Below are 24994 nucleotides of genomic sequence, written 5' to 3'. Positions count from 1 at the left end.
ACTTGTAACACTTCTGCCTCTTCTGTGTTCACGTTGTTTAATGTAGGACTTGGTCTTTCCTCTGTGTGATGCCTCAATCGGCTGTCTGCAGAAACAGCTCCAAGAGTCTGGGCCAATAGGCCGTTAGAGGTGACCAGATGCACCTCAGATGTTCCTCTCTGATAGATTTCTTCCACCTCTGATGAAAGAGATGTTTTTGACACAAGGGACCATCGAACTGAGGTCCTGACTGCTTGGCCACTACGGATCCCAGGGCACTGTCCCTAAGAGTCGGGGTGTTAAACCAGGTGTCCTGGTTAAATCCCACCCAGGTCCTGCACAATCAGCCCTTTGCTTAGCTGGCGGCACTTTCTCACTCCTGAGCCTGATCTGCTGTGCAGCGGGGCTTCTGGGGCAGAACAGCTGCTGCACATCACCCAGGTGGACCCATAAAGTCCTTGAGGATCTTTGGATGAAAGGCACTATATAACTGCAAGGAATTGTGATAATATGACACCTCGAACAAAACCACTCACGGACTCACTTGCAGACTTTCTGAGCTTAAATGAGGTGACCCAGCATCTGAAAAAAAAGACCTGCTTAGCTGAACAGCTGTTTTAGAAAAGCAAACCCAAGAGATCAGCGTTGACGTAAACAGGAACTCAGAAAATCTCCGAGTCATCAAAAACGAAACGTCTCGTTCCCGAGCACGCCTGGGGGGCGGGGGAACCGGCCGGCGGCGTTGGGCACGCTGCGCAGCTGCTCTCTCTGCCAGACGGCTCAGAGGAAGCGAGCAGCAAGGCCGCCGTGCCCTCGGTCACCCCAGGGCTCCGGCGCTCGGGCCCCTCGGCTCCCGGTTAGGTAAACGTACGCGAGCGCACGAGGTGAGCGAATTCTGACTGGGGCGAACGCCCAGCTACTCAGGGAGAGCAGCGACGGCCGCAGCTCGTCCCTCTCTCGCAGCTAGGGCTGGTTTGACGAGACGAGCAGAAGGTGAGGAAGAGCGATGGAGAGCGCTCTCGGGCCCTTGTCAAAGCCCTGGAGAACATTCAGGCCTCGAGCGCTCTTCCATCAGCACAGGCAGGTCACACAGGCGCAGCGACTTGCTCTCCTTGTCCCGCGCCTTGCCTGCCTGCCAGCTGTCAATGGACAGCATCCAGCTCCAGCAATCGATCCCCTCGCACAGGTGCACAGCCCTGTCGGCTGTAGGGTAGGACTTTCACCCGCTGCTGCAGACTCTTGGCAACATCGCACAAAGTGAAAAACGGCTGGGCGCAGATCGGCCTGGTTATTAACAGGACCTTACGCAGCTCTTGAACACAGCGTGTTTTACTCCAGATGAATTTGCCAAAGTATTTTTTTTTAAAAAAAGCTGCTCGTGCTGTTCACCTGGGAGCCTAAATTGACTACCTGCGCAGAAAATTTAAACCCGCTGTAAAAAGAGAGGAGTGGAGGTATTAATAATTGAATAATCCACAGCAGTTCTCCTCTTAGCCAATAAGTGAAGATAAGGCTGCATGGGTATCAAAAGAACTTACGGTATTAAAAAGTGGATCAATACTCTTCCGTTCTGCTGTGTTTTCCTTGATTCACACACATAAGCTTAAGACAGTTCCAGGTCTGCCTTCCTCGCTGTGTGATATCTGTGCCATCTGGTTTCTCTTCTCTTTTCTGAAAAGGTGGTGTGCATATTCCAAGCAGAGGTTTAATAGAAGTTTAAATCCACCTGAATAAATTACTGATTCGCTCAGCAAACAGCACGACCTTTGTTTGGGTGAAGCTTCCGTCAATAAAAACAACGCAAGACACTTCCAGGCGCAGGGCGATTGCAGGCGAGCGGCCTGACTCCAGCAGGCACCCCGGACGAGTCGGCGTGCGCCAACCCCGCTGGTGCCCCCAGGGCAGAGCGTGAGGGCGGGGAGCGCTGGCAGTGAGTCGCCTGAACAGCCAAGCGCTTGTTTCCCGCTGGAAAGCCTCACCGAGATGGGATGAGCTCTGCTTCAGCTCTTGTCTACAGGGCTAGACAACAGTACAAGAACCGTGAATTGGGTACGATACAATAAATCCCTGACATTTTGTTTCAACTGGCTTCGAAAAAAGAAACAGGCCCATTCCTGGCTGAAACCAAAACAGAGGAGGACATAGGATCACCACCAGGAGGCTGAACCCCTAACAATAAGAGTGATTCGAGCAGGAGGCAGGCAGGGGTGTCCCGTGCTGCTCCTGCAGCGCAGGTGTGCCTGCAGGACTCCACTCCACCTCAGCTCTTCGTGGCCTGAACCAGCTGGGGACTTGCTCAAATGGACCCAATCACATAGCTCCTTCTCTTCGGGTTCTGCAGGTTTAAAGACTCCTCGGGGTTCAGGACACCCCTGGGGTAGGGAAATTTGGGTCTGTGAAATACAACTTTGGAAATAGTTGTATGTTTGTTAGGAGCCACTCTGAGCTCCCTCCTTCAGACGCCCTTTCACCTGTCCGTTACTGAGTCAAGTAATTGAATGTTGTTAATTAGCATCAGCAAGTGCAGGTATCATCTCCTAGGCTACCACATAACGAGAAAGGTGGTCTTTTAGGTAAATGGATGCTGTTTGCAATAAAAAATTATATGGCCTCTTTTTAAATTAAAGACTCTTACTGTGTGCTGTAAGGTACTTCTTTAAATCAAGCTGAATGGATAACAGCTCAGACGGTGTTTTATCCCCCCCTTGTGGCCCGCTCACGTCATTACAACACCCGGCTGTTCTGGGTTTTCTTGTCGCTTCTTGTTGAAAACACGGGTTTTGTTTCCCGCGACTCTCCTCGGTAGGCGGGGCGTGATGTAACACAATTATTAATTTCTCCCACTGGACTTTGACAAAATTGAGATTTATATAATAATAGAAAGGAATACAAAATATTGAAAACCTTTTTTCATCTACTAGTCTGTTTCTGTACTTCTACTCGAAGACCTAGGAAATCGCATCTTTATAATAATATTAGGGGGCACGTGTCGGTTACTGGTGAAAAAGCAAACCACTAGGAGTCGGATTTCCGCTTTTTATAGTCAAACTTTGCTCCACACAGCCTTGCGCCTTGGACTTTAAGGCGGATCTAGAGCGGTCAGTGAGAGAAACCACAGCGCTCTTCTTCCTCTCAGCGGTGCGTGACATTTGTACCACAAGGGGGCGCTGTGCGCCATTATCGGAATGAACAGCAGGCATCGCTGTGACACACCGCAGTAAAAAATCACCTGAGACCCAGAATGATAATTTAAAGTTCCTTACACGTATAGAGCGCTTTTCCGGTAATGGGGATCCCCTCCACCTCCACCAGTGTGTACCACCACCTGGATGATGCGCCAGTCCTCCCCCCACACACACCAGCTCTCAGTGGGGAGGAGAACAGGGTGAAGAAGCCAATTCAGAGATGGGGATTATTAGGAGGCCATAGCTGGTGAAGGCCGGGGGGGAATTTGACCAGGAGGCTGGGGTAACACCCCCTCTTTTTGAGAAACGCCCTGGGATTTTTAATGACCACAGAGAGTCAGGACCTCGGTTTTATGTCTCATCCAAAGGACCTTTTTACAGTCTAGTGTCTTCATCACTATACTGGAGCATTAGGACCTACCCAGACCGCAGGGTGAGCGCCCCCTACTGGTCCCACTGACACCCAGGAGTCTCCCATCCAGATACTGACCGGGCTCACACTGCTGAGCTCCAGTGGGCTGCCAGCTGGGAGCTGCAGGGTGACAGAGCAGTGTTACACTGTATTTGCATTATTCTATATGTAGTTAGTGTTAGTGTTAATACTTATAAAAGCAGTAGTAACAGTGTCAGAATCAGCAGGTGTACTAACAACAGCACTCACGGTGGTACCATTAATAGTATTCATCTGGCTGGAACCTTGAACCAAGACAATGCACGAAAGTTACAACTGTTGATCCTCACTAACAGATTCAATAGTCAGTTTTACAGCATGCAGCACGCACAGTAGCTACACTGCGCAGTAAATTGATTTCCGGTGCTGCTTTTACAGCAACACATACAGTAAACTATAGTCAATCAGAAGACATCATTACTGAAGTCGGTATGTTTTCACTGACAAACATGCTACAGAATTCTGTTCTCTGCTGTCAATCACACGGTGGTCTTCTTTCCAGACGTGGGTTTTATAACTAAGGGCTTGAGAGTGAAGAGAGATCTCAGCTCGTTCGTGTCCGCGCTCGCCAGCCTTCAGGTACAAAGTGCAATTATACCTCGTGAGGCACAGACCCATTTAATTAGCTGCTTCTAATTTAAAATCCACAGCCTAACAGTCTAAGAAAAAATAACTCGTTGCATTAAAAAATACAATACAAGTCCACAATATCAGGGACCCAAGAAGGTTTTTTTTTGTTATTTTCTCTGATAAATGTTTTGCGTGTCAGACGCTGACAGAGTATCTCTTTGCTGCTCAGAAAGAGCGGCGCTTGTCCGCGCTGCGGTGAGGGCGGGCGGCCTCTCTCCCGGCTCCCACTGGCCCACGCATGACTCGGCCCACGCGTGACTCGCACCACAGCGCCTCCTGAAAGTCTCAGCCTCCCTTTTCCCACTGCCACCTGTTCGCCGGTCCACACAGATGAAACCGTTTCTGCACAGGTATTTAGCACGGCTCCGCACGGAGGGAGTCTCTGCTTGAAAGGCTTACAGGGGAAGGATGTTTGCCCGTCATGCCTCCTGGCACGTCGGCGCAGCAACATCCCTCTGCTGTTTCCGTAACGTGGAGGACCTGGCGCCCGATGGGGGACACGACCCCACTTCCCTGAGAGGATGAGTCTCACGCTCCACCAACAGAGCTAGCTGGGGCCCAGGGACACACCCTATAGAGATGTGTAATAGGTTTATTCCCTGCTGAAAAGAGAAGAAAGAAAACACAACGTTTCGGCTGTGGAGCCTTCTTCAGGTGTGAGAAAGACAGGGCAGAAAGCCAAGGTAATGTACAGTAGCAGGAGAACAAAAGCTTTTAATGAATAAAGTTAAATGAAGTGTTTGTGATGTGCTCAGTGTATTGAGCAACCCCCCCCCTACCTGAGATGTGTATCACTGAGCGAAACTAACCACAGGTCTACATCTGACAGCAGTCCAACAGACATGTATCGCCCAGTAAGGACCCCAGCCTGACCTGCTGGCCTGCACACTGCGTCCTGCTTCCCCAGCTCATGGTCTTCCTGAGGCTGTCTGTCTCTTAACACTGAAGAAGACCGAAGTCAAAACACCACATCCCAAAACATCTGCTTTACCTTCGGAAAATACCTGGAAATCTGGAGCAGGATAAGACTCCCAGAGTGTCTATAACTAAGATCTGCCATGAATATCTCCTCTCCTGACTGACGTTAACAACGCACTGGTCTCTGATTGACTTCTTCTCTCTCGTGACCCAGCATTGTTAACGACAGGAATTGCACAGCAAGCAGAAGAGATCCTGCCAAGGCAGAGCAAACTTCGTTACTTCCTTCCTATTTTTAACGAACGCCAGCGATACGTCGGGAAATTAAATTTCTGCAAAGGAATCAGAGCAGGTTTACTAGAATATGCGAGATGACTGTTGGGGAAGAACTCCGTTCACCTGATTGAAAGGCTGTTCTGCAGTGAGAATCGAGGCTCAGGAGCAGGCCTGCTGAGTGTGCATCAGCAGGCAGTCTCTGCAGGAAGCCCTGCAGCGCCCCCCTGTGGCGTCCTGCACAGAGCCAGGATGACACGCTGGGCACATCGCTGTCCCTGCAGCAGGAGGGCTGGGGCTCCCGCTGCACAGCAGCTTGAGCTCATGAAAGTTTAACTTCGCCGCAGGCGTGTCAGCCGCTTCTTACTGCATTGTGGACAGACTTTCTGTGCGCTTGTCTCATCTTTGACTTAATCAGTAGTGCTGCCCCCTGCCACAAACCCAAGAGTGCCACTCGGCCCGTCTAGTTCCTGGGGTTTTCAGGAACTCGTGGACGCGAGGGTCTCATGCATCCATTTCTTGAGAGGAGCCAGGGTACTGGCTTCAGCACTGCGACTGGGGGGCTTGTTCCACACTCCCACACCCCTCTGTGTAGAGAAGTACCTCCTGTTCTCTTCCCTCGAGTGTCACTTTTCATTCTGAAAACCTTCCGCTGGGTGGACCTGGCCGATTCCCAGAACTGGGAAAACTCTGTGATGTTTAGGTCATTCTGAAGCCCCCCTCTGCTGGGATGGTAGCCTGTCTGGGTCTCTGTTGGGTATTTGCTGGAGGGCACGTCCTCATTAACATCAGCTGAGGAACTCCAGCTGGCCTGTGTGTCCTAATCTACAGAGACCCACAGAGACCAGAGACGTCTACCGTCTAACATCGACTACCGGAGCCTTGCAAAAGCTCTCTCCTGAGACTTTTATTTATTTATTTGTTTGTTTTATTTTCTTTCTCCTTGTATTTTGGATTTGTTCCCTTTAGTTGTTGTTGTTTTTTTGTTTTACAGTTGTCACACAGTGTTTTTACTTACCCTACTAACACTGTACCTGCCATTGTTAATATTAAACTATGATGATTTTTGAAGGCTCTAGCGCTGTTTGCTTGTGTTTTTATTGCGGCTGATTGTTAGCCACAACTGGCTCACCTTCCATCCCTGCGCTCTCAGTCTTTGTATCAGGTTCCCTCAGAGTCTCTTCTGTTCAAGACTAAACAGCTTCAGTTCCTTCAGCCTGTAATTGTGGGCTGGTCCAGTCTCCATAAGCTACAGAATCTCCTGGCTTCACCTAGACAATTTAATTACTTAATGGGACCTATAAACTCTTCTCCAGGAGTCTACAGTGCTTTTCTTATGAGAATGTTGCTGTTCAGTTTGGCCAGGGCTGAGAACCTCTGGATAGGACAGCAGAAGACCCCTGACCCCTGAACCCTGACCTCTGGCATCTGATTGGTCCACCTCCAGTAGTGTTTCCATCTTCATTATCTCATATTCTTTCTTGTAAGATGTCTCTGGAGACACAGAACCATAGAAGGTGGTCTTTTCACAAGACATAAAAACTGTTCCCTTGGCTCACTCACTTCTTGTGGCCTGATGTATGCTTCCAATTCTATGTTTTTTTCTGTTGCCTTCTGTACACTCACTGTGTGAAGTGACACCTGACCCAGGTCTGCTGCTACCTGCACCAGGTGTGTCTGTGTGACCGTCGCGGTTCCGCGCGGGCTCGTGCCCTCCGCCGCCCGTTCCGTCCCGCAACACCTGGGGCACGAACCCAGGTCTCCGGCGTAACGCACCAGGGAACCAGCCGCATGAGCTAAAGGAGACCTCCCTCAGCCCAGGCAGCTGAGGTCCCTGCTACGCGCAGGGAGGGCGATGATGTCACCGTGTCCGAACTCGCTCCGCTACATCTGTGCCAACAGTCCTGCCTCCTGTGAGCTCACCCATTCTGTCCTACAGCAAGGCATGATGGGGAAAGGCCAGGGCTGCTACTGCTTTACGGTCCTGTGGAGGCACTGGGCAGGATTGGCCGACACTCTCCGAAGTTTAGATAAGAAGTGCAGGAAGGCTCCATCTACAGGCCCCGTGCTGAACAGGAGCAGGTGAAGGTCTATTCCACGCTGAGAGGAAAAGAAAAGGGACGCTGTGGAGCCTTCTTCAGGTGTGTGCTCCTTCAGGTTGTTCCTGTGCAGCCTACACATGCTGGCGCAGCTCCCCACTTGAACTCTCTACTGGACCGTCCTGTGTCACAGAAGAACAGTGTGTTTGTCCCTGGGTCTGATCCTGGAAGGCCTGAGTCCAGACCAGGAAAACCGAATATACCGTATATCTTCATACCTGGCAGGACAAAGACATCCTGATCTTTAGACTTCAGAGTTTTTATATATTTTATTTCAGGAGCTTAGAACATTGTAACAAAGCAAACAAAAGCTAAGAAACAACATACGAACAAAAACACACAATAAAAACAAAACAAAACAGACAGTGAACAAAAGACTCAGATAGTTCTCTTGCCAAGATAAGTCTAAAGTTTCGACCTCGGATTTGATCATTTTGTTCGGAGTTCAGCAGCAGAACTCCGAAGGCACCAGCTGACAGACCTTGTGCCATCACTCATAAACCGCTGTGTTCTTCTCGTGCTCTAGGGGCGATGAGAAATAGAGCACCAGACGCCCTGCTGGAGCCCTGGTGGAGTTTGTTCCTGCTAGATCCTATTCCCTCCTGTATCTGAAACACCTCTATCAAGCAGTTCAAGTAGGAAGCCTTCTTCAGGTGTGAGAAAGACAGGACAGACAGCAAAGATTAAATAGCACAGGAGAACAAAAGCTGGGAGAGGGGAGAGGCAGAGAGGCCACTCGGGAAGTGCAAAGTGTCTCAAGTTGTCTCTTCCTGGGACTCTACAGCAGTTCAGCCGCTACTCATTTTCCACGAGCCCTCAGACAAAGAGAGATGGAAGACTTTATTGTGAGTATAATTGAAACAATTCTAAAATTACTCGCAGGTTTATATGGTGTGCTTTGTTTATGAATTAAAACAGTGTTCTAGATAGACAGATACTTAATGAATCCCGTGAGGGAAATTGCAGAAATTGTATTCAACTTACATACTATTTTAGTGCCCACCCACAGATGGTGGTACTCTATCTAAAAACACAGAATATCGCCTTGCCCGTGTGTTCTCCATAACACAGACCTCTTCCAGCAACGAAATTACAACACAAGGAAAGAGAGGGGATCCACTTTATTAGCTACAGTTAGTGTGCAGGACCCAGGAGGATGAGCTGAAACGCCAAACGAACTTTGTCTCCTACACGTTGCCGTACAGCCGTAGCTAGGTGACGTCACGTTGCTGAGGGTTGCCATCGGTGACGCTTCTCGCCTCAAACCAAAGCCCCTCCCCCTCACCGGACCTCTCCGCCCCGATTGGTTTATTTTGTGCCCGCCCCCTGTTTTCCGCCATCCGTGCGGGCGGATCAGCTGTCAATCACCCGCAATCTATTTAGGCTAGGTTGATTAAGGGATCAGAGAGAGTGCGGCTGTCGAGATTAAAAACGGCACTTATTGGCCTTGTACGTGTAGCCGCTGCCGTTTTATTCATTTTCCGCCGCGAGTTAAAAGCGCAGCGGCGAAAATCATTTAAGCTGTTTGCTTGTAGCCGCCTTCCCGCCGGACGAGAAACTTGTCGATTTCCAGGAACATGTCTTCACACGAAGACAGAGCCAAAGAGATTCTCAAAGGATTCAAACTGTATCCTTTCGCTCAGGGATGCTGAGCTGATTTTCTTTTGCAGGAGGGGGGGGGGGAGATTAAGATCTCACCTGGTGTGCAGAAAACAAGACCAAGGGCTTAGTTCTGATGCCAGGGGCAGCTCAGAAACGCAACGATGCGCGTTTCGCCCGTGTCTGGGGACGGGCACGGGGTGCTTGTGGGCTCGCCTCCTCGTATTTTGCGCGATTTCATGCGCCTGGGTGTCCTGTTGGGGCAAAAAAAACAAAAACAAAACGCGATTTTCGGGCTTAAGCAACTGTGATCGTCGTGAACAGGGGGGGGGAAGGCGTTAGGCGGCGGTCGTGTCTGTAGCGCGGCTCCGCTTTCACGGTGGGGGGGGGAGACGTGAGTGTGTGTTTGCCGTTGTTGCGCGATGCTATATCTAATACCGTCCGGAAAAACGCGACTGGTGTAATTTTTCTCTCCTCTGTCGTGCTGAGAAAGGGGCCCCCCTGTCCCTCCCTCCCTCCCTCAGGCCGCGGCTGCACGGGTGCGAGTGATGGGTACCGGCCGGCGCTCCTCTGACATGAAAGTAGGCGGCACGTTGTGTTGTTGCCGGTGTTTGTTTGGAGTGCCGGACGCTGGCTGCTGGTCAGCGGGTGGGTCCGGTCTTGTCGTTATCCTCAGCCGGCTCCCGGGCGCCGCAGCTTTCGCTATGAAACCGAGTGAAGTTCGGTAGCCCAGGTTCCGCCTTTGCTGCAGACTTGCACAGTATTTGGGAGTTTGTTTTGTTTTTGTTTTCTTTCTGCTTGTGCACCGTTCCCCCCCCCCCCCCAAATCCGCAGTCAGCCGGCCTCCAGCCCCTCACTGGGCTGACCTGCACCTGTGCCCTGCGGGGAGAGCCGGTGAAACCCCTCCAGTCTGGAGAGCGTGTGTGTGTGTGTGTGTGAGCCGTCGCTGTCTTGTGTGAGGCGAGGCTCTCGGTGTCGTGTGATTAGCTTCCACGTTGATTTCTATTTTTTTTTTTGTCTTCCCGCCCCTGTAACAAGTGTTTCGTTAGGCCCCTCGGTCCGCAGGAGCGCGGAAAGCTCGGCTCTGTTGCCGTCCCGATCCCGGATCCAGCGCGCAGCGATCTGGTGCGCCTCTCCCTCTCCAGCCCCCTGGCGGCCGCCCTCCTGCTGATGGGGGCTGACAGCTGGCCGCCTCGCAGGACACGGGCCGCCGCAGGTGGTGCCTTTGGCATCGGCAGGGCTCGGGTGGAGGCGCACGGAGCCGTCTGGCCGCTGGCTCCTGGCGGGGTGCGGTGCTTTATTTTGGCCTGGGCCCGGCGCGCAGGAGCTGGCGGCTGGTGTTTCCTGGCCGTCAGGGCCTGCTTATGTGAGTGACCTTCCCGGGGGAGACGCTGGAATCCCAGGCCGGTAATTCTTAAATCCTTGGTTTGCAAGGGCAGGGATTTGTAGAGCTGCAGCTATGGCAGTGCCGCCAGAAGGAAGCGCCCCTGCTTGTCACTGCGCTGGGTGCAATCCCGTCAAGGGGTTTTCTTTCAGAGCGTCTTTCTCTTTTCCCCAGAGAGCCACGGCTGGATCGACGTCGACGTGCCCATCCCGGGGAGGGGGAACGGTTCTGTCTGCGGGGCAGTGCCGCTCATGAGGGCCCCCGAAGGGCCCGCTCTGTCTCTCCGAGAGCTGTCGGAAAAGATTGGCTTGAAGCAGAGCTTGGGGGGGGGGGGGGAGCATTTGTGTTCTTGAACTTTGGAAGACCGGGGAGAAATCGGACTCTGAAAGTCGAGCAGTCTCGAAAGGAAGGAGAGCATTGAGTCCTTTTCGTCTCCTGTGACCCGGCGCTGCTGATGAACCGTCTTTTCTGGACACAAGTGGCCTCCAGCAGCATGTCGGAGCCTGCTTCTTCCTGAGCTCTGGGTTGGATCTCTGTGCTCCGTAACGGCTACTGCCTTCTGCTGGGACTTGGTCTTTCAGGGCCCTTCACTGTGTTCATCACTGGCGTGCAGGTGCTCAAGGAGTCAACACTGATGGCCTTAGGCCTTAGTCAAAATTCTCAGTATTCTAGGAAGTAAGATGTTACTTTGCTGCATCGTGGGAGACTTTTCCTCTCGGAATCTGATCTAATCCCAGCTGACAGCACTATGACAAGGGGTGCAATATACTGCGGGTTAATTTGAGGCTTGAAGAATAACAGGACTCACATCAGGCTCTGCTGGGAGAGAATCCTGGCTTCTGCTCAGCACCAGCTACACCATCAAATTAGTATGCAGGAGTGTTTCTTGGGTGGTTGTTTTACTGTGAAGTTGGAAAGATGGTATTAGAAATCTAGTCTCTGTCAAGGAATATCGATGTTCATGTAACTGTGCGGAGTTTGGTGTTGAGAGGTTTTAGTTGGGTATCATGCACCAGTCTAATTGTTTTCCAGTCATTGCATAATGCTCCATTAGTGTTTGGAATATATTTTTTTAATACTCTGTATACTTTAGTTAGTAAGAGAGGTTTTCTTCTAATGTCTTAGTGAGGAAAGTTAATGGATGCATTTGTAGAATATTGTATTGTGGCCGGCCTTGAGATAATGTTCAGGGATTTCCTATTGAGTTGTTTTGTCTGCTGTTGTTGAAGGAGTCTGTAGGGTCACTATAGTGCATCTTTGCACCAAGGCCTCTAACATGAACACAGCCTCCCCCTTACAGTCACCTCTGTTTCTCCTCTTGATTTTCTTGTAACAGCAGTTTACCATTAGAAAGGCCTGGCAAACCTCATTGGCTCCGTGTGTCTGTGACTGGCTCTCCCTGGAGCTTGGCTGGCTCTCTCTGGAGCTTGGCTGGCTCCGTGTGTCTGTGACTGGCCCTCCCTGGAGCTTGGCTGGCTCCGTGTGTCTGTGACTGGCCCTCCCTGGAGCTTGGCTGGCTCCGTGTGTCTGTGGCTGGCCCTCCCTGGAGCTTGGCTGGCTCCGTGTGTCTGTGACTGGCCCTCCCTGGAGCTTGACTGGCTCCGTGTGTCTGTGACTGGCCCTCCCTGGAGCTTGGCTGGCTCCGTGTGTCTGTGACTGGCCCTCCCTGGAGCTTGGCTGGCCCTCCCTGGAGCTTGGCTGGCTCCGTGTGTCTGTGGCTGGCCCTCCCTGGAGCTTGGCTGGCTCCGTGTGTCTGTGGCTGGCCCTCCCTGGAGCTTGGCTGGCTCCGTGTGTCTGTGACTGGCCCTCCCTGGAGCTTGGCTGGCTCCGTGTGTCTGTGACTGGCCCTCCCTGGAGCTTGGCTGGCTCCGTGTGTCTGTGACTGGCCCTCCCTGGAGCTTGGCTGGCTCCGTGTGTCTGTGACTGGCCCTCCCTGGAGCTTGGCTGGCCCTCCCTGGAGCTTGGCTGGCTCTGTGTGTCTGTGGCTGGCCCTCCCTGGAGCTTGGCTGGCTCCGTGTGTCTGTGACTGGCCCTCCCTGGAGCTTGGCTGGCTCTCCGTGTGTCTGTGGACTGGCTCCGTGTGTCTGTGGCTGGCTCTCCCTGGAGCTTGGCTGGCTCCGTGTGTCTGTGGCTGGCCCTCCCTGGAGCTTGGCTGGCTCCATGTGTCTGTGACTGACTCTCCCTGGAGCTTGACTGGCTCTCCATGTGTCTGTGACTGGCTCTGACTTCTGGCCAGAGCATTAGGAGCGAATGTGTGCAAGAGGCAAGGTGTGTTCTGCAGGTTCTGTTTTCGGGCAGTTGAAGTCTTCTGTTTCTAAGGAGGTGCTCCTTGGCCCTGCTGTACCTCCTCTCTTCAGCAGGGGCCCCAGCTTGTCCTACGGTGTTCAGGGCAGGCAGCCCGAGTCCTGTTCTGGGGGACTCGCCGTCTTGTGGTGCTTTATCAGCTCTTATTTACCACATTTTGTACATTGAATTAACATGGCTAAGAAATATAGCTCGCCATGGACATTCAAACATCGCAGCAGTCTCGTGAAGGTCTAAGAGCTTCTCCAAGTGCAATAATGCAGGATGGCTTGCTGTGTGTTTTTGCCAGCCTTGGTCGGGAGGAGTCGGAGTGAAAAAGGCGAGAGGAGATGAGAGGAGGCCCGTTTGGCTGTTACTACAGTAGCCAGTGGCTAATAGATTTAAGGCTCATCCATTGCTTCTTGAGAGAAGCCAGGGTATCGGCTTCAACAACATGGCCGGACTGCTTTTCCCAAGTCCCATTGCAAGCAGGGTCACGCCTCTCCTGTTCTAGGCGTTCTTGATATCGTTCCATGTGGTTCCCACTGGTGTTCTCTGCTTCACGTTTCGCTGTTGATTCTGCAGACACCTGCTGGGTTGACTTTGACTGTTTTAAATCGGGTCCCGTATATTCTTCACTGTTCGAAGCTGAAATGCCTGAGCTCTGAATATACGCCTGTCGGTGTATATCCCCTAATGTCCCACAGTGAATCCGGTTACTCTTCCCTGGATTGATTCCAGACCAACACTATCAAAACTTGGGTGGAAAACTAGAAGTGCAAGAGGCATCTGGTTTGTAACAATTTTGCCTTTCATGGCCACTCCATATCCCTTATCCAGAACTGTTCCTGGATGGCCCACTGTAACCCGTGCCTTAGGCCTAAGGTGGAGACGTGTATACCAGTGAGCGAGCTTTTAATCCCGTCTGCTGCGTGAGAGAAGAGTCTGGGCGGTGGCTCAGATCACAGTGGTCTCCCATTTCGGACGAGTCTTCTGCTAAGGTACTGCATCGTTTTGGGTTGTGTATCTTGTACCAGTTGGATCCCCTTGAGAGGGGAAGAGTCATTACTTACTGCACTGGTTCCTGGGCAGCAGTGCATCAGAAGTGAATTGATTTGGCCAACTGCACAATTCTGTCCAAACTGGAATGGAGCACGAGTTGTTTTTAAAGCTGCTGGTCCCCTTAATAAGAGCTCTGTCTGCCTGGAATCCAGCCGAAGGTGGCTTGTGGATATATCTGGGCTTCCGTGTGCATCCTGAGTTTGCAGGGGCAGCTGGAGCAGAGCGCCAAAATCGGCACATGACTGGATCAGATCACTCCAGTTAGGGGCATCGCACAGGGGCTGGGAAAAGAGGGTCTTCATATGACTCCAGTCAGCCACTGCTTGTCCTGGGTGATGTGTGCAGTGGTATTTGCAGGTCATGGCTGAGGAAGAGAGCCGCTCAGCGGCTGGTTCGTGTAGACCGGTGAAGTGCGAATCACAGCTTCGGGCCCATCTGGAACAGGGATTCGCAGGCTCATGGCGAGTGTGGTCGTGTCCTGGCCAGCCCAAACATTTCATTTTGTGCAAGAGGGGTGCAGATTCTGTTAGTCTTCATGTTTTCCATTTCTGAAGAAAAACAATGAGGAGCAGTAGTTTTTTTTAGAGATGTGCTTCCCAAGGACTTTTGTGGACATATTGGACTCGTCTCCTGTAAGAGAAATCAATAAGATCAATCTTTTAAGATCTTAAAAGGGTTAATTCCTTCTGCATCAGTGTCCGGACTCGGTGTCTGGGACCCAAGTACGCTAGCAAAGTCCAGAATGTGACAAGGAAAGAAGGTCCCCAGTTTGTGTGCTGTGGAGCTTTCAGTGCAGCGCGGAGATCCGTTTTTTCATCTCGCGATGCGGATGATGCAGGCTTTTTGCTTGGGGTGCTGCACTGACCTGGCGGTTCTTTCCTTCGGCGATGGGGAGGTGTGTCGGAGCCCGTTCAAGCCCTCGCATGAGGAGAGTTTCTCTCTCGGTGGGAGCTGTTCCCAGCGGACTAATTATCACTGTGGGGCTGGTGGTCGTGCCGTGAGCAGTGTCCTTCTCTGCTGCACAGGATGCCCTCTCACTGCTGCTCTCCGCGGTGTGCGTGGTAGGAGGGATCGTGTCGACCCTGTCAGGGGGAATTTAAAAGTGCATTAGCAATGAGCTGCAGTGACAGCGGTATAAATATATTGGCAGCACAGGGTCCTGAAAGGCATCTCCTTTTGGATTCATTGATGGAATTGCACAACCGGTTAAAAATCATTTGGCTTTTCGGGTGAACATGTTTTTTGCCTTCTCTGAAAGAGAGTGAAATACTGCCCACTGTGTTTTCCTTTCAGAGGAAGAAATGTGTTTTTGTTGAATACAAGGCTTTGCATATTCACTCCTGTCTTGTCCACAGCATTCCAAACAGCGGTGCCAGTTTGGATAGTTGAATGTTGGATAACACAGGGAATAGATGAGTTGGTTGGTGATCTGAAGGGGTGAGGCTGACTGTGTTTTTTGTGGATTACTGGGCCAGTGGACCTGCATATCAGCTGTGCAGTCTGTATAGAGAAATGTATATACTGATCATCCAGTCTAAAGCCAAAATCATTGCGATTGGTGTGAAATCTCATCTGCAAGACTTGACACGAGCTACAAAAATACATCATACTGTAGATATCATTTTTTATGGGTACATGTAAATACAGGCAAAACCTTGATCTTTGACTTAGTAATAGGAAAGGTCTATATAAAAAGACCCCAACTAGTTGTCTTGCTGGTTCTTACAGGTTATGTTCATTTTTTTTTATTATCCCTTATTAATTATCAACTTGTTTTGACAGATGCTGTCTTGTGTTCAAACATGAAAATTGTGACAGACAAGGCCATGAATATCTGTTTGCACCATATACCCAGTTGGGTCCATATCCATATCCTTCTGTATCTGAGCATTACCGTAATCGCGTGTATCCATGTAGAAAGGACGGTCAGCACCTCAGAGGTAACTGGCAGACCTTGCTGCTGGGAGTGCAGAACAGTAGTGTCTTCATCGACTTCAAAGCACCAGAGCTTCGGGGACTGAGCTGACGATCCAGGCCACTCATGTGATTCAAAGCGATCGATACCTTTCTTGCAAGTTCACGGTCAAAACTCAAGAGCAGGTAGCCGCGTTGACCCTCCTCAATCAGAATGGTTAACCTGCCAGATGCTTGACAGTGTTGTTGGCATGGCGCGATCATTGATTGACCCTCGGGAAGCTTTGCTGTGTTCTAGTCATCGATTCAAGAGAAGGACACAGCAGGTCAGCTCTGCCATGCTTTGCACGGTGTCTTATTGTCTCCTGCAAAAAAATGTTTCTCCAGCCAGAGGGGTTTTGAAATAAAAGGCAAACTGTAATGTCTTTTACTAGCTGCAGGTCCGTTATAAAAACATTTTCTGCTTCTTTGCTAATACTGATTAGATCATTGAAGAAGCAGTATAGAGGGATAGTTTAAACAGTTCCAGGAAATACCTTCTGGGAAAGTGTTCGTTTGCACCCTTTGCTAGAAATGATCAAATTTATTCAAGAATACGAGGTTAAAAATGGGTTTATTGCAGAATGTGTTGACCTCCCATACATGGGACTTATTTTTCTTTAATTCCAATCCTAGCCACTTTAGACAATGATGTAATAAAGTGTACTCTTAATTACATCCATTTAAATTTAACAAATGATTAAGGTTGATGATGTTAGAAGCACAAGAAATTGTTTTTTTTTTACTAGTTTTGCCATTTAAACCCGATCTGTCTTTATGTGCTGCCCTATGAAAGGGCAATATGGACATGTGCTGCATAATCTGAGGAACGGTAACAGGCGAGAGGACACCCTTTAGCCCCTCCTGTTGGTTTTGGTTGTTGGAATCGAATTGGTCTGACAGTCCTTCCCAGCCGTTTCTGGAAAGACGCCAGGGTTTGGGCTTCAGCAGCATGGCTAGAAAGCCGCTCGTGTGCCCTTCTCCCACTACCCTTGGTGTAAAGAAGTTCCCAACTCCCGCCGCCCAGAGTGCCTCGCGCAAGGGTCCAAAGTGGTGGCAGCAGCAGCAGCGCCACCAGGATTCGAACCCACAGCCTTCCAGGGCTCTCGCCAGTGTGCATTACTCCACACTGCTGCCTCTTACTCTTTCAGAGTTCACTGTGGGCAACGTTGATGTTAGTCACTTTCCTAAGTCGTCGTCTTTGCATTCGTTGAACCTAAAATTTAAATCAAGTTCATATATATATATAGGCAAAAGTTATGATTAACCTGTTAAAATATGTCTGATCAATCCCTAAAGTTCTGAGTAAGATGCAGTTCTCCACTGTGTGCCTGAGGCTCTCGGAGAAATGGGGTTTGAGATGGTGTCGTCCTGCAGAGGCTGTTGCTGACACACAGAGTTGTGTATTCATGAGGGGCTGTGCGCCGAGGCGCACACAGATGGCGAGGAGAAAGCTCATCAGGTGTCAGAGACAGCAAGTACCAGGGGTTGTCAGAAACCTTTGTTTCGCGAGATCAACAAGCATCTGTACTCCTGCGTTTCAACAATAACAGCCGGGAGGCCTTCAGCCTTTCATCAATATTGTGATGCGTCTCGGCACCAGCTGTACTGTTTGCTCTAGCCTGCTTGTTTCGCGCCATCGTCTCGAGTCGTGCTCTGTGGTGCAGCAGGAGGCTGTCGGAGCTGGGAAGGCCGTGTTGGCACCTCGAGACCCCAGCTGCCGAGAGCCCCGCGAGTCGAGCGAGCTCTGCTGTCTCACGCGTGTGGTATAACTGTGGAAAGACTTTTGCTCAACTAGGTTTTGCGGCTGATTTAATCAATAAACACATCATTAACTAAATGCGGTAGTACTTAACGTAGTACTTAAGTAAGTGGAAGCAAAGACTTACAGTAAGTCTCCACTCCTCTTGAGAGATCTGCAGCTGTGTTGAGCAGTAAACTCCACATCGCCTGTCGTCTTTTGCACACAGTGGATGGCTGGCAAGCCGGCCCGCCTATTAATCTCGTGCCCCGACGCAGTCCTTTGGCTTCTGTTAATGTTCAGTAAATAAGGGTGATCCTATAGAAGGTATGAGATTGCTTTGGGAAATTGTTTCCGTGTGTATATTATGGTTCTTGAGGATTCAAATCAAATGTGGTTGTGAATTCTCACTCTAAATGTTTGCCCGTATTTAGCAAGCTAATCGAATAGAGGTGAAGGTGTGGAGCTGTACAGATTTTCTCATATAGTCCCCTTGAGCAGGTTTGGAGCTGAATGGCAAGACACTGGCAGGTGAAAGGAACCTGTCAAGAGCAGAACGAAGTGCCCAGCCTTATTCTTCAGTTTCAGTGTATGTTTTCGTTCTCGCTACTTGTTGGTGGTGTTAAGGAACAGTTCTCTGACCCTCTGAATTGCGTAACTTGTCTGTTCCTTACTTAGTTGACTGTGTCCCCCTGTTCTTGACAACACAGAGTCTGGCGTGGGGCTCGCAGTTTTCAGATAGTCAGGAAAAGCTCGTTTCGCCCATTGAAGGAGAATGGTTTGCACATGAACCGTTCCTCGTTATTTTAACGTTAACTCCCTGCCAGAAACTGGATGAACTTGAGAGATGCCGAGACGGGGAAGGTGCTTTGGCAAGGAACAGAGGACCTTTCAGTTCCGGGAGTGGAGCATGAAGGTAACGTCACCGTTCCGAGAATGCCGGGTAAATCCTGAGATGCGTCTAGTCTGTAGGCCATCCGTAGGCTCCAGCTAACCCTTAAATCCGCTGGGCCCCTGAGCAAGGCCCTTCACCCCAGCTGCTCTAGGGGCGCCGTATAGATGGCTGACCCTGTCCTCTGACCCCCAGCTTCTCTCTCCCTGTCTGTGTGTCTCATGGAGAGCAAGCTGGGGTCTGCGAAAAGACACATTCCTCATGCAAGAAATTTTAAATGGCCAATAAAGTGATCTGACCTAAATAACACTTCTAATGTGTTTATTTGCGAGTCTTATTTAAAATTCTAATTTAAGTTTGCATTTTTTAAACGCATTTTCTCTGAAACTGCTTACCTTTTTAAATGTCCTGTGCAATTTGTGTGTAAATGAACAGACAGATTTCCCCTCTCTGCAGTGAGTGACGCTTGGCAAGATGCACATGAGCTTGAACGCCATCGCCGGCCTGACCAGCCTTTTCTGCTCTTTGCAGCTCGGGTTCCCAAGAAGATCCTGAAGTGCAAGGCAGTCTCCAGAGAGTTAAACTTCTCCTCCGCAGAGCAAATGGAAAAGTTCAGGCTTGAACAAAAGGTTTATTTCAAAGGACAGTGCCTAGAAGGTACTTCTGCTTTCCTTTGTCGTGTGGCTTTTGTCTGCTGCTCTTGGAGCACAGAGCCCTGCCGTGTGTGTGAGGCGCGCAGCTCCACATGACGGCTGCAGGCGCCTTTCCTCTTCGTGTCAGCCAGGGCCCAGGAATACACTCTCACACGTGTCCATTCCCTTCATACAGTATCCTTTCCATTTCAGGTGCTTTCTTTAGCACCCTAAATAAGCCTAAGGAATGCAATGCAATGCATACAATAAAGTATGTGAGTATGTGAATGTGGCTAGTCAAGAAATAGCCTATAACTCCCTCTGTTTTCCCAATTTTTTGCAACTCGTGCACACACAAGACTAAATCAGAGCTGTTTTTAACTGGGTTTGTAGTTTCTATTGGTTAACTGGTATTCTTAGTTCACATTATGTTGCTTAAGAGGTTTATAAGCCCATGCAAGGGCTTCTTTACGCCAAGGGTAGTGGGAGAAGGGCACACGAGCGGCTTCCCAGCCATGCTGCTGAAGCCCAAACCCTGGCGTCTTTCCAGAAACGGCTGGGAAGGACTGTCAGACCAATTCGATTCCAACAACCAAAACCAACAGGAGGGGCTAAAGGGTGTCCTCTGGGCTGTTACCGTTCCTCAGATTATGCAGCACATGTCCATATTGCCCTTTCATAGGGCAGCACATAAAGACAGATCGGGTTTAAATGGCAAAACCAGTCACCGTCAGATATGGGCTGTCATCTGGCTGCTGTAAGAATCGTGTTGTGCCGTTACACAATGTTGCGGTTATTCACCCAGCAACCCTGCACACACCCCCCGGGAATGAACATTTCTGTATCGTCCTCGTAAGGCAAATTCCTTTTTTCCTTTGGAGAGGATGCCTACATGGAGTGAAAACAAAACCCTTGCGTGAAATAGTTTTTGTGCAGCTTCGCTTGATCCTGCGTGGGATTGGTTTTCTTGCTTAATAGCTTGCCTTAGGAAACCCTTGCCTTCTACAATAGATTTCCAGTAAAGGACACAATTACAAATGACAGAGTGGACCATTATATAAGACCGGGCTTGTGTTCTGTCTCAAGTCTGCACAACCTGTAAAAAGGCTGTTGGCCTTATGGTCAAAACGCAGTGGAGTACTGTCCTTTGAATGCAGTTAAACTGCAGGTCAGCTCTTTCCCCTTCACATTATGGAGAGCAGAACCCTGGACCTGAGTTCTGATCGTCCTCAGTGTGTTTTGCCTGGGAAACTGTTTACGGTGTGTGGATGGTTTGTAGGGGGTTACAGTAGGCCCAGAGGCAGTCATGGCGTTCAGCTCTGTCTTTCCTCCTACAGAGTGGTTCTTTGAATTTGGCTTTGTGATTCCTAACTCCACAAATACATGGCAGTCCTTGATAGAAGCAGCCCCAGAGTCCCAGATGATGCCAGCCAACGTTTTAACGTAAGCCATTTTTCTTGCCGCATTATGTAAAACTCCTGGGACGCCGAGTAGAGTGGTGAATTGTTTTGTTGTTGTTTTATTCCTTTATTGAAAAGTTTTATGAAAACCCATAATATCGTTGCACGTTCCATTTCCTGGTTGCTGGAAATTGATTATTTTTTGGGGTGGGAATAGGTGTATTCGTATAGCAAATGCAGGTATGTCCAATGTATGTCCTCACTGTATATGGATCTCTACTTCAGACTGGTCAGGATCCTTGATTGTCAGGAAAAGATGATCATCCTGATTTTAGAAATAAAGGAAACTTCAGTCGAGTTCGGGGTCTGCACACATAATAGATGCCACGTCTGTCAAGTCTCTAAAATATTTTAAAATCGCCATCGCAAATCCTGAGCTCGTGCCCCAGGTGCTGCTGCCCTGCAGCTGTCCGGGTCCGGGGCGCGCAGGGGGGTGGGGGGGGTGCTGTGTCCGAACAAGCAGGAAAGGGGCCGGGGGTTCAACATGCACGTCCACGTCTCACTGCCCCCCTGTGCTCTTCCCTCTAGCGGCAACGTCATCATCGAGACCAAGTTCTTCGACGACCAGCTGCTCGTCAGCACCTCCAGGGTGCGACTCTTCTACGTCTGAGGCCGGACTCCTCCTTCCCGTCTGTTTTTCCTGGTGGGGCGGGAGAACGCCTCTGGCGCGCTCCTCTGCGCGGCCCCCCGGCCCCCCACCCGCTGCTGGCCCCGACAGACTCTGTACATACACGGGCAGCGATGCCCCTCCTCCCCAGTCGTGTACATGATTTGATTTGGACGGTTTTCCGTTTCATTCCTCCACTCCGAAGGCCCAGCTTGCCGTGTAAACTGCATCGTTACCAGCTCCTTCCCACTCCCCGTTCCTGTTGTTTTACTCCCTTTAGTTTGTAACGAACGTGTAAAATAGTTTTGTGTTTATTACTGGATGTAATTATTAATTAAGAGGTACCTAGGCGCTACAAACAGGTCAGAGAAGCAAAGGGGTTTTTTTGGGGTGGGGAGGGTGAGGGAATTTTTTCCTAGACTTTTTTTAAATACAGAATGCTTTTTTAGCAGCTGTTGAATCTCATCTTTCATACTGCTACATAGAAACCGGTTTATTTATTGACAGATATTCAAATAATAACTTAGTTTTCTGACAGTTAAGTTAAATGCATTCTCAGTGAAGATCTTATTTTTTTTTTTAACCTGAATCGTCTGCATTCATGACACGGCAGATCAGCAGTTTGCATTTTTTTAAGGTTGAAATTTAAAACACTAAAATCAATGTTTTTACACAGTTTGAGTCTATGGATCTAGAGACCGAAATAAAGGACTTTTATTTGCACTGTTGGTCTTACTTTTAAAAACGGGGTTTTGTCGTGCAGTAAGATCTGTGCTCCAAGTGCTGGGAATAATGAAGAAATGCAAATAAATCCTGATGTGAGAATTAAATCCGGAATGTGTGGCATCCCTTTTTTAGTGAGGCGACGCTGTTCTTCAGCAGTCGGGAGTTGGCAGAGATGAACAGAAAGGGCAGTGTGCCCAGGTCTGTCCTGTGTGGAGTCTTGTGCTTCCTGGGCTGGCTGGGGCCGGACACAGCCTCCCGGAATCACTCCTGTCCGATGGAGGAGGGATGTGTTCATGTCCAAGATGCTGAGAATCCGAGGTGACTGTTGGAGTGAAAGATTCAAGTTTCCTACCATTTTAGGACTTGATCATGGTAGATATGAAAATGCTTATGAATGAGGTTTCAAAATGTAAACGGTTCAGAAAATTGTATCCAGACAGAATGAGTACCTTTACCACAGAATTTCTGTCCTGCTCTTACAGGGCTTCGTTTTTCATGTTTTTACTCGATTCGGGTGTCTTGTGTTTTTTGCTGCAGTACTTGGCACGTATACATTTCTAATCCAATAGAAAGAAAAAACGTTTGAGTGATGAGTGCCCTCTTGTGGAAGCTTCAATGATAAACATTTCACCATTATTAGGAGGCCATGACTGGTAAAGGCCAATGGGATATGTGGCCAGGACACCGGGGTAACACTCCTACTCTTTTCGAGAAACACCCTGGGATTTTTTAATGACCACAGAGAGTCAGGACCTCAGTTTTATGTATCGCCCGAAGGACGGCACCTGTTTACAGTATAGTGTCCCCGTCACTATACTGGGGCATTAGGACCCACATGGGCTGCAGGGTGAGCGCCCCCTGCTGGCCCCACTAACACCTCTTCCAGCACCAGGCTGAGCTTTCCCAGGAGTCTCCCATCCAGGTAGTGGCCAGGCTCACACTGCTGGACTGCAGTGGGCTGCCAGCTGGGAGCTGCAGGGTGACAGAGCAGCTGGGCTGAATGGACCCCACCTTCAGACCGGTCTCTGAGAGCGAGAGGCCACTTATAAAGTCTGGAGCGCAGACTGTGGCCTTGTGAGCGAACCTGCGCGCATGTGAGAGAGCTGTGTCAGCAGCCAGAGCCAAGCAGGGACTACGCGTTCACAGTTTGTGCAGAAATAAATGTTTATTTTCATGTGCTTCCTGTGGCAGCCTCTAGGGGGTGCTCTCCCTGCGCTCACAGCTCGCTCTCCCCTTCCAGGCCCGGGGCCTCGGAGCCGGTCCCGGCACTTCCGGCCCCGGGTTCGGCAGGGGCAGATTCCGCCCCCTCGGAGACGCTGGCGTCCTCGGAGTCCGGCTCCGGCTCGCCGGTCCGGACCGCTGCCCCCTGCTCCTCCTCCTGCTCGTCTTCCTCCCAGCCCAGCGGCAGCGAGGGGACGCCGGGGGGCTGCCAGTCGAAGGCGAAGGATCTGAACATGGTGACCGGGCTGCTGGAGCTGGAGCGGCGCAGGAACGGCTGGGATTCCTGGGAAAGACAGGGAAGGCCAGGAGAGACGGGTCGGGATTGGGAATACGGCCGTGCGCAGGAGGAGCTGGGAGGTTATTCACTGTTAGACCCAGGAGAGGATCCGAAGGGGGTTTACTTTGGCAGAGGGTCCTGGCGCCGGGGCGGGGTCACCAACACGGGCCGGCGCCGTCTCCGGTCTGGTCCGTCTCCCCTTGGCCTGGGTGCCCACCGATTGTGGGGCCCCTGGGGGTCTGTCGTCCGCAGGCAGCGGCTCCGGGGGAGACTCGTCGGGCTGTGATTTCAGAGACAGGACAGAGGAGTTGAGGAGCGTGGGGTCGGACTCGTCCCGGGGCAGACCGGGATCGCATCCAGGCTCGGACCCTGCTTTTTCAGGAGTCAGGAGTGAGCGACTCACCGCTCTCGGACCCCCGACGGGCTCTGGGCCGGCGTCCTCGGTCCGGTCCCGGGATTCGCCGGGCCGAACCCCCATCACTTCCTCTTCCTCCGTCCCGTCACCCCCATCTTCCTCGGGGGACCCGGGCACTGGGAGGGCGCTGGGGGGTGACTCTGCGTCAGGGTCTGGAATTCAGTTCGAGAGCAGAATGTCACTGACACGGGGGACAGAGGAAGGCTCTGGTGTAGCCAGGAGCCTTGGAGGAGCACAAGACAGGGGCTAAGAGTTTTTAGGCTAATAGGAGAACCTCCTTACCGGTCGAAGTGGGGGTGGCAGGAGTGGGGGGCGCTGTGGCCGAGGTGTCGTCCTTGCAGGGGCGGGATTTGGGCTTCTTTATGGGAGAGACACCTCCGCAACAGACAAACACCGTCATCAGGTTCAGGAGGAACAGAGGGAAATCTCCCTCCTCCTTCTCCTTGGCTCCTCTCCTGGGGAACCTCTTCTTCCTCCCCCTGGCGAACCTGGGCTCACTCGGGGGGGGGCAGTCCAGTGGGGTGGCAGCCAGAGGCTTGCCTGGGTCACTGTGTCTTTGACCCATAGGCAGAAGACAGCACACAAATTGTATTCACGAATCAGAGTGCGATCAACTGCAACCAGTTTCTACAGGAGCCCCTTTTTATACCCCGGGACTGGTGAGTTGGCAGGGTCTATGTGACATCCTGTATAAGAAAATTGTGATGTCTTCCCGTTGCTAAGCCGTAAAGTGATGCAATCCAGCACGTCACTAAGGGATTGTGATGTCATCGCGGCTTCCGCGCGCTGTCGCTATGCATTCTGGGATAGGGAAATACTAATTAGCTTAGCCGTTTTATAAGGCAAAAAACGCGAAACTGACTAAACTGGCTTCTGATTGTGTATTTCTGTTTGTATTAAATCAAAATATGAAATTTGATTAGTTTTATTAAGTCCCATTCATCTAGCGCAGTCGTTTTTAAGCATTTAATGTGCAAATCAATGAACTGTGTCCTGAGGCATTCAAAGTTAGTTGAATATAGCGTTACGTTTGTCAACTCATCTGTTTACCGATCTGCGTAACATCGGGGTCATTTTCAGAGCACCGGGGCGCTGAGAAGCTCTGCCGCCTGCGTGCTGCTGTGGCAGAGAGGCCAGTGAGGGTCGGAGAGAGCTCACACGGGCCGCAGGGCAGTGCGGGTCTCTGCGGGTCTCTCTCAAGACGCTG

At 50.7% G+C, this 24994-nt stretch overlaps 2 protein-coding genes across 2 annotated transcripts; one reads left to right on the top strand and one right to left on the bottom strand.

The window, feature by feature from the left end:
• The first annotated feature begins 8901 nt into the window (after positions 1–8901).
• pde6d (phosphodiesterase 6D, cGMP-specific, rod, delta) lies at positions 8902–21978 on the top strand. The gene is made up of 5 exons (XM_088914023.1): positions 8902–9162; positions 18385–18473; positions 18981–19106; positions 20419–20524; positions 21070–21978. Exons 1-5 carry the CDS (start codon positions 9113–9115, stop codon positions 21149–21151), a joined length of 453 nt encoding a protein of 150 aa, XP_088770149.1. The 5' UTR covers positions 8902–9112; the 3' UTR covers positions 21152–21978.
• Positions 21979–23090: 1112 nt separating this feature from the next.
• On the bottom strand, positions 23091–24352 carry LOC148837186 (uncharacterized). Its single transcript, XM_088912858.1, has 4 exons — positions 24070–24352; positions 23746–23939; positions 23497–23652; positions 23091–23378 (listed from the first exon to the last, which is right to left on the bottom strand). Exons 1-4 carry the CDS (start codon positions 24350–24352, stop codon positions 23091–23093), a joined length of 921 nt encoding a protein of 306 aa, XP_088768984.1.
• Between the last annotated feature and the right edge of the window lie 642 nt (positions 24353–24994).

Source organism: Atractosteus spatula, chromosome 4 (genome assembly GCF_055471065.1).
Source record: "Atractosteus spatula isolate fAtrSpa1 chromosome 4, fAtrSpa1.hap1, whole genome shotgun sequence".
Taxonomy (NCBI): Eukaryota; Metazoa; Chordata; class Actinopteri; order Semionotiformes; family Lepisosteidae; genus Atractosteus; species Atractosteus spatula.
The sequence above is the reverse complement of the archived record's forward strand: the minus strand, read 5'-3'. Positions and strand labels throughout refer to the sequence as shown.

What these genes read in the sequence shown, in the direction of transcription:
- pde6d (XM_088914023.1), top strand. Translation starts at nt 9,113, where the DNA reads ATGTCTTCACACGAAGACAGAGCCAAAGAGATTCTCAAAGGATTCAAA. An exon ending in ATTCTCAAAGGATTCAAACT is followed by an intron (nt 9,163 to 18,384) that starts GTATCCTTTCGC and finishes ACTCCCTGCCAG; the next exon opens with AAACTGGATGAACTTGAGAG. An exon ending in CAAAGGACAGTGCCTAGAAG is followed by an intron (nt 19,107 to 20,418) that starts GTACTTCTGCTT and finishes TTCCTCCTACAG; the next exon opens with AGTGGTTCTTTGAATTTGGC.
- LOC148837186 (XM_088912858.1), bottom strand. Translation starts at nt 24,352, where the DNA reads ATGGGTCAAAGACACAGTGACCCAGGCAAGCCTCTGGCTGCCACCCCA. An exon ending in TGCCACCCCCACTTCGACCG is followed by an intron (nt 23,940 to 24,069) that starts GTAAGGAGGTTC and finishes ACTGAATTCCAG; the next exon opens with ACCCTGACGCAGAGTCACCC. An exon ending in CACTCCTGACTCCTGAAAAA is followed by an intron (nt 23,653 to 23,745) that starts GCAGGGTCCGAG and finishes CTGAAATCACAG; the next exon opens with CCCGACGAGTCTCCCCCGGA.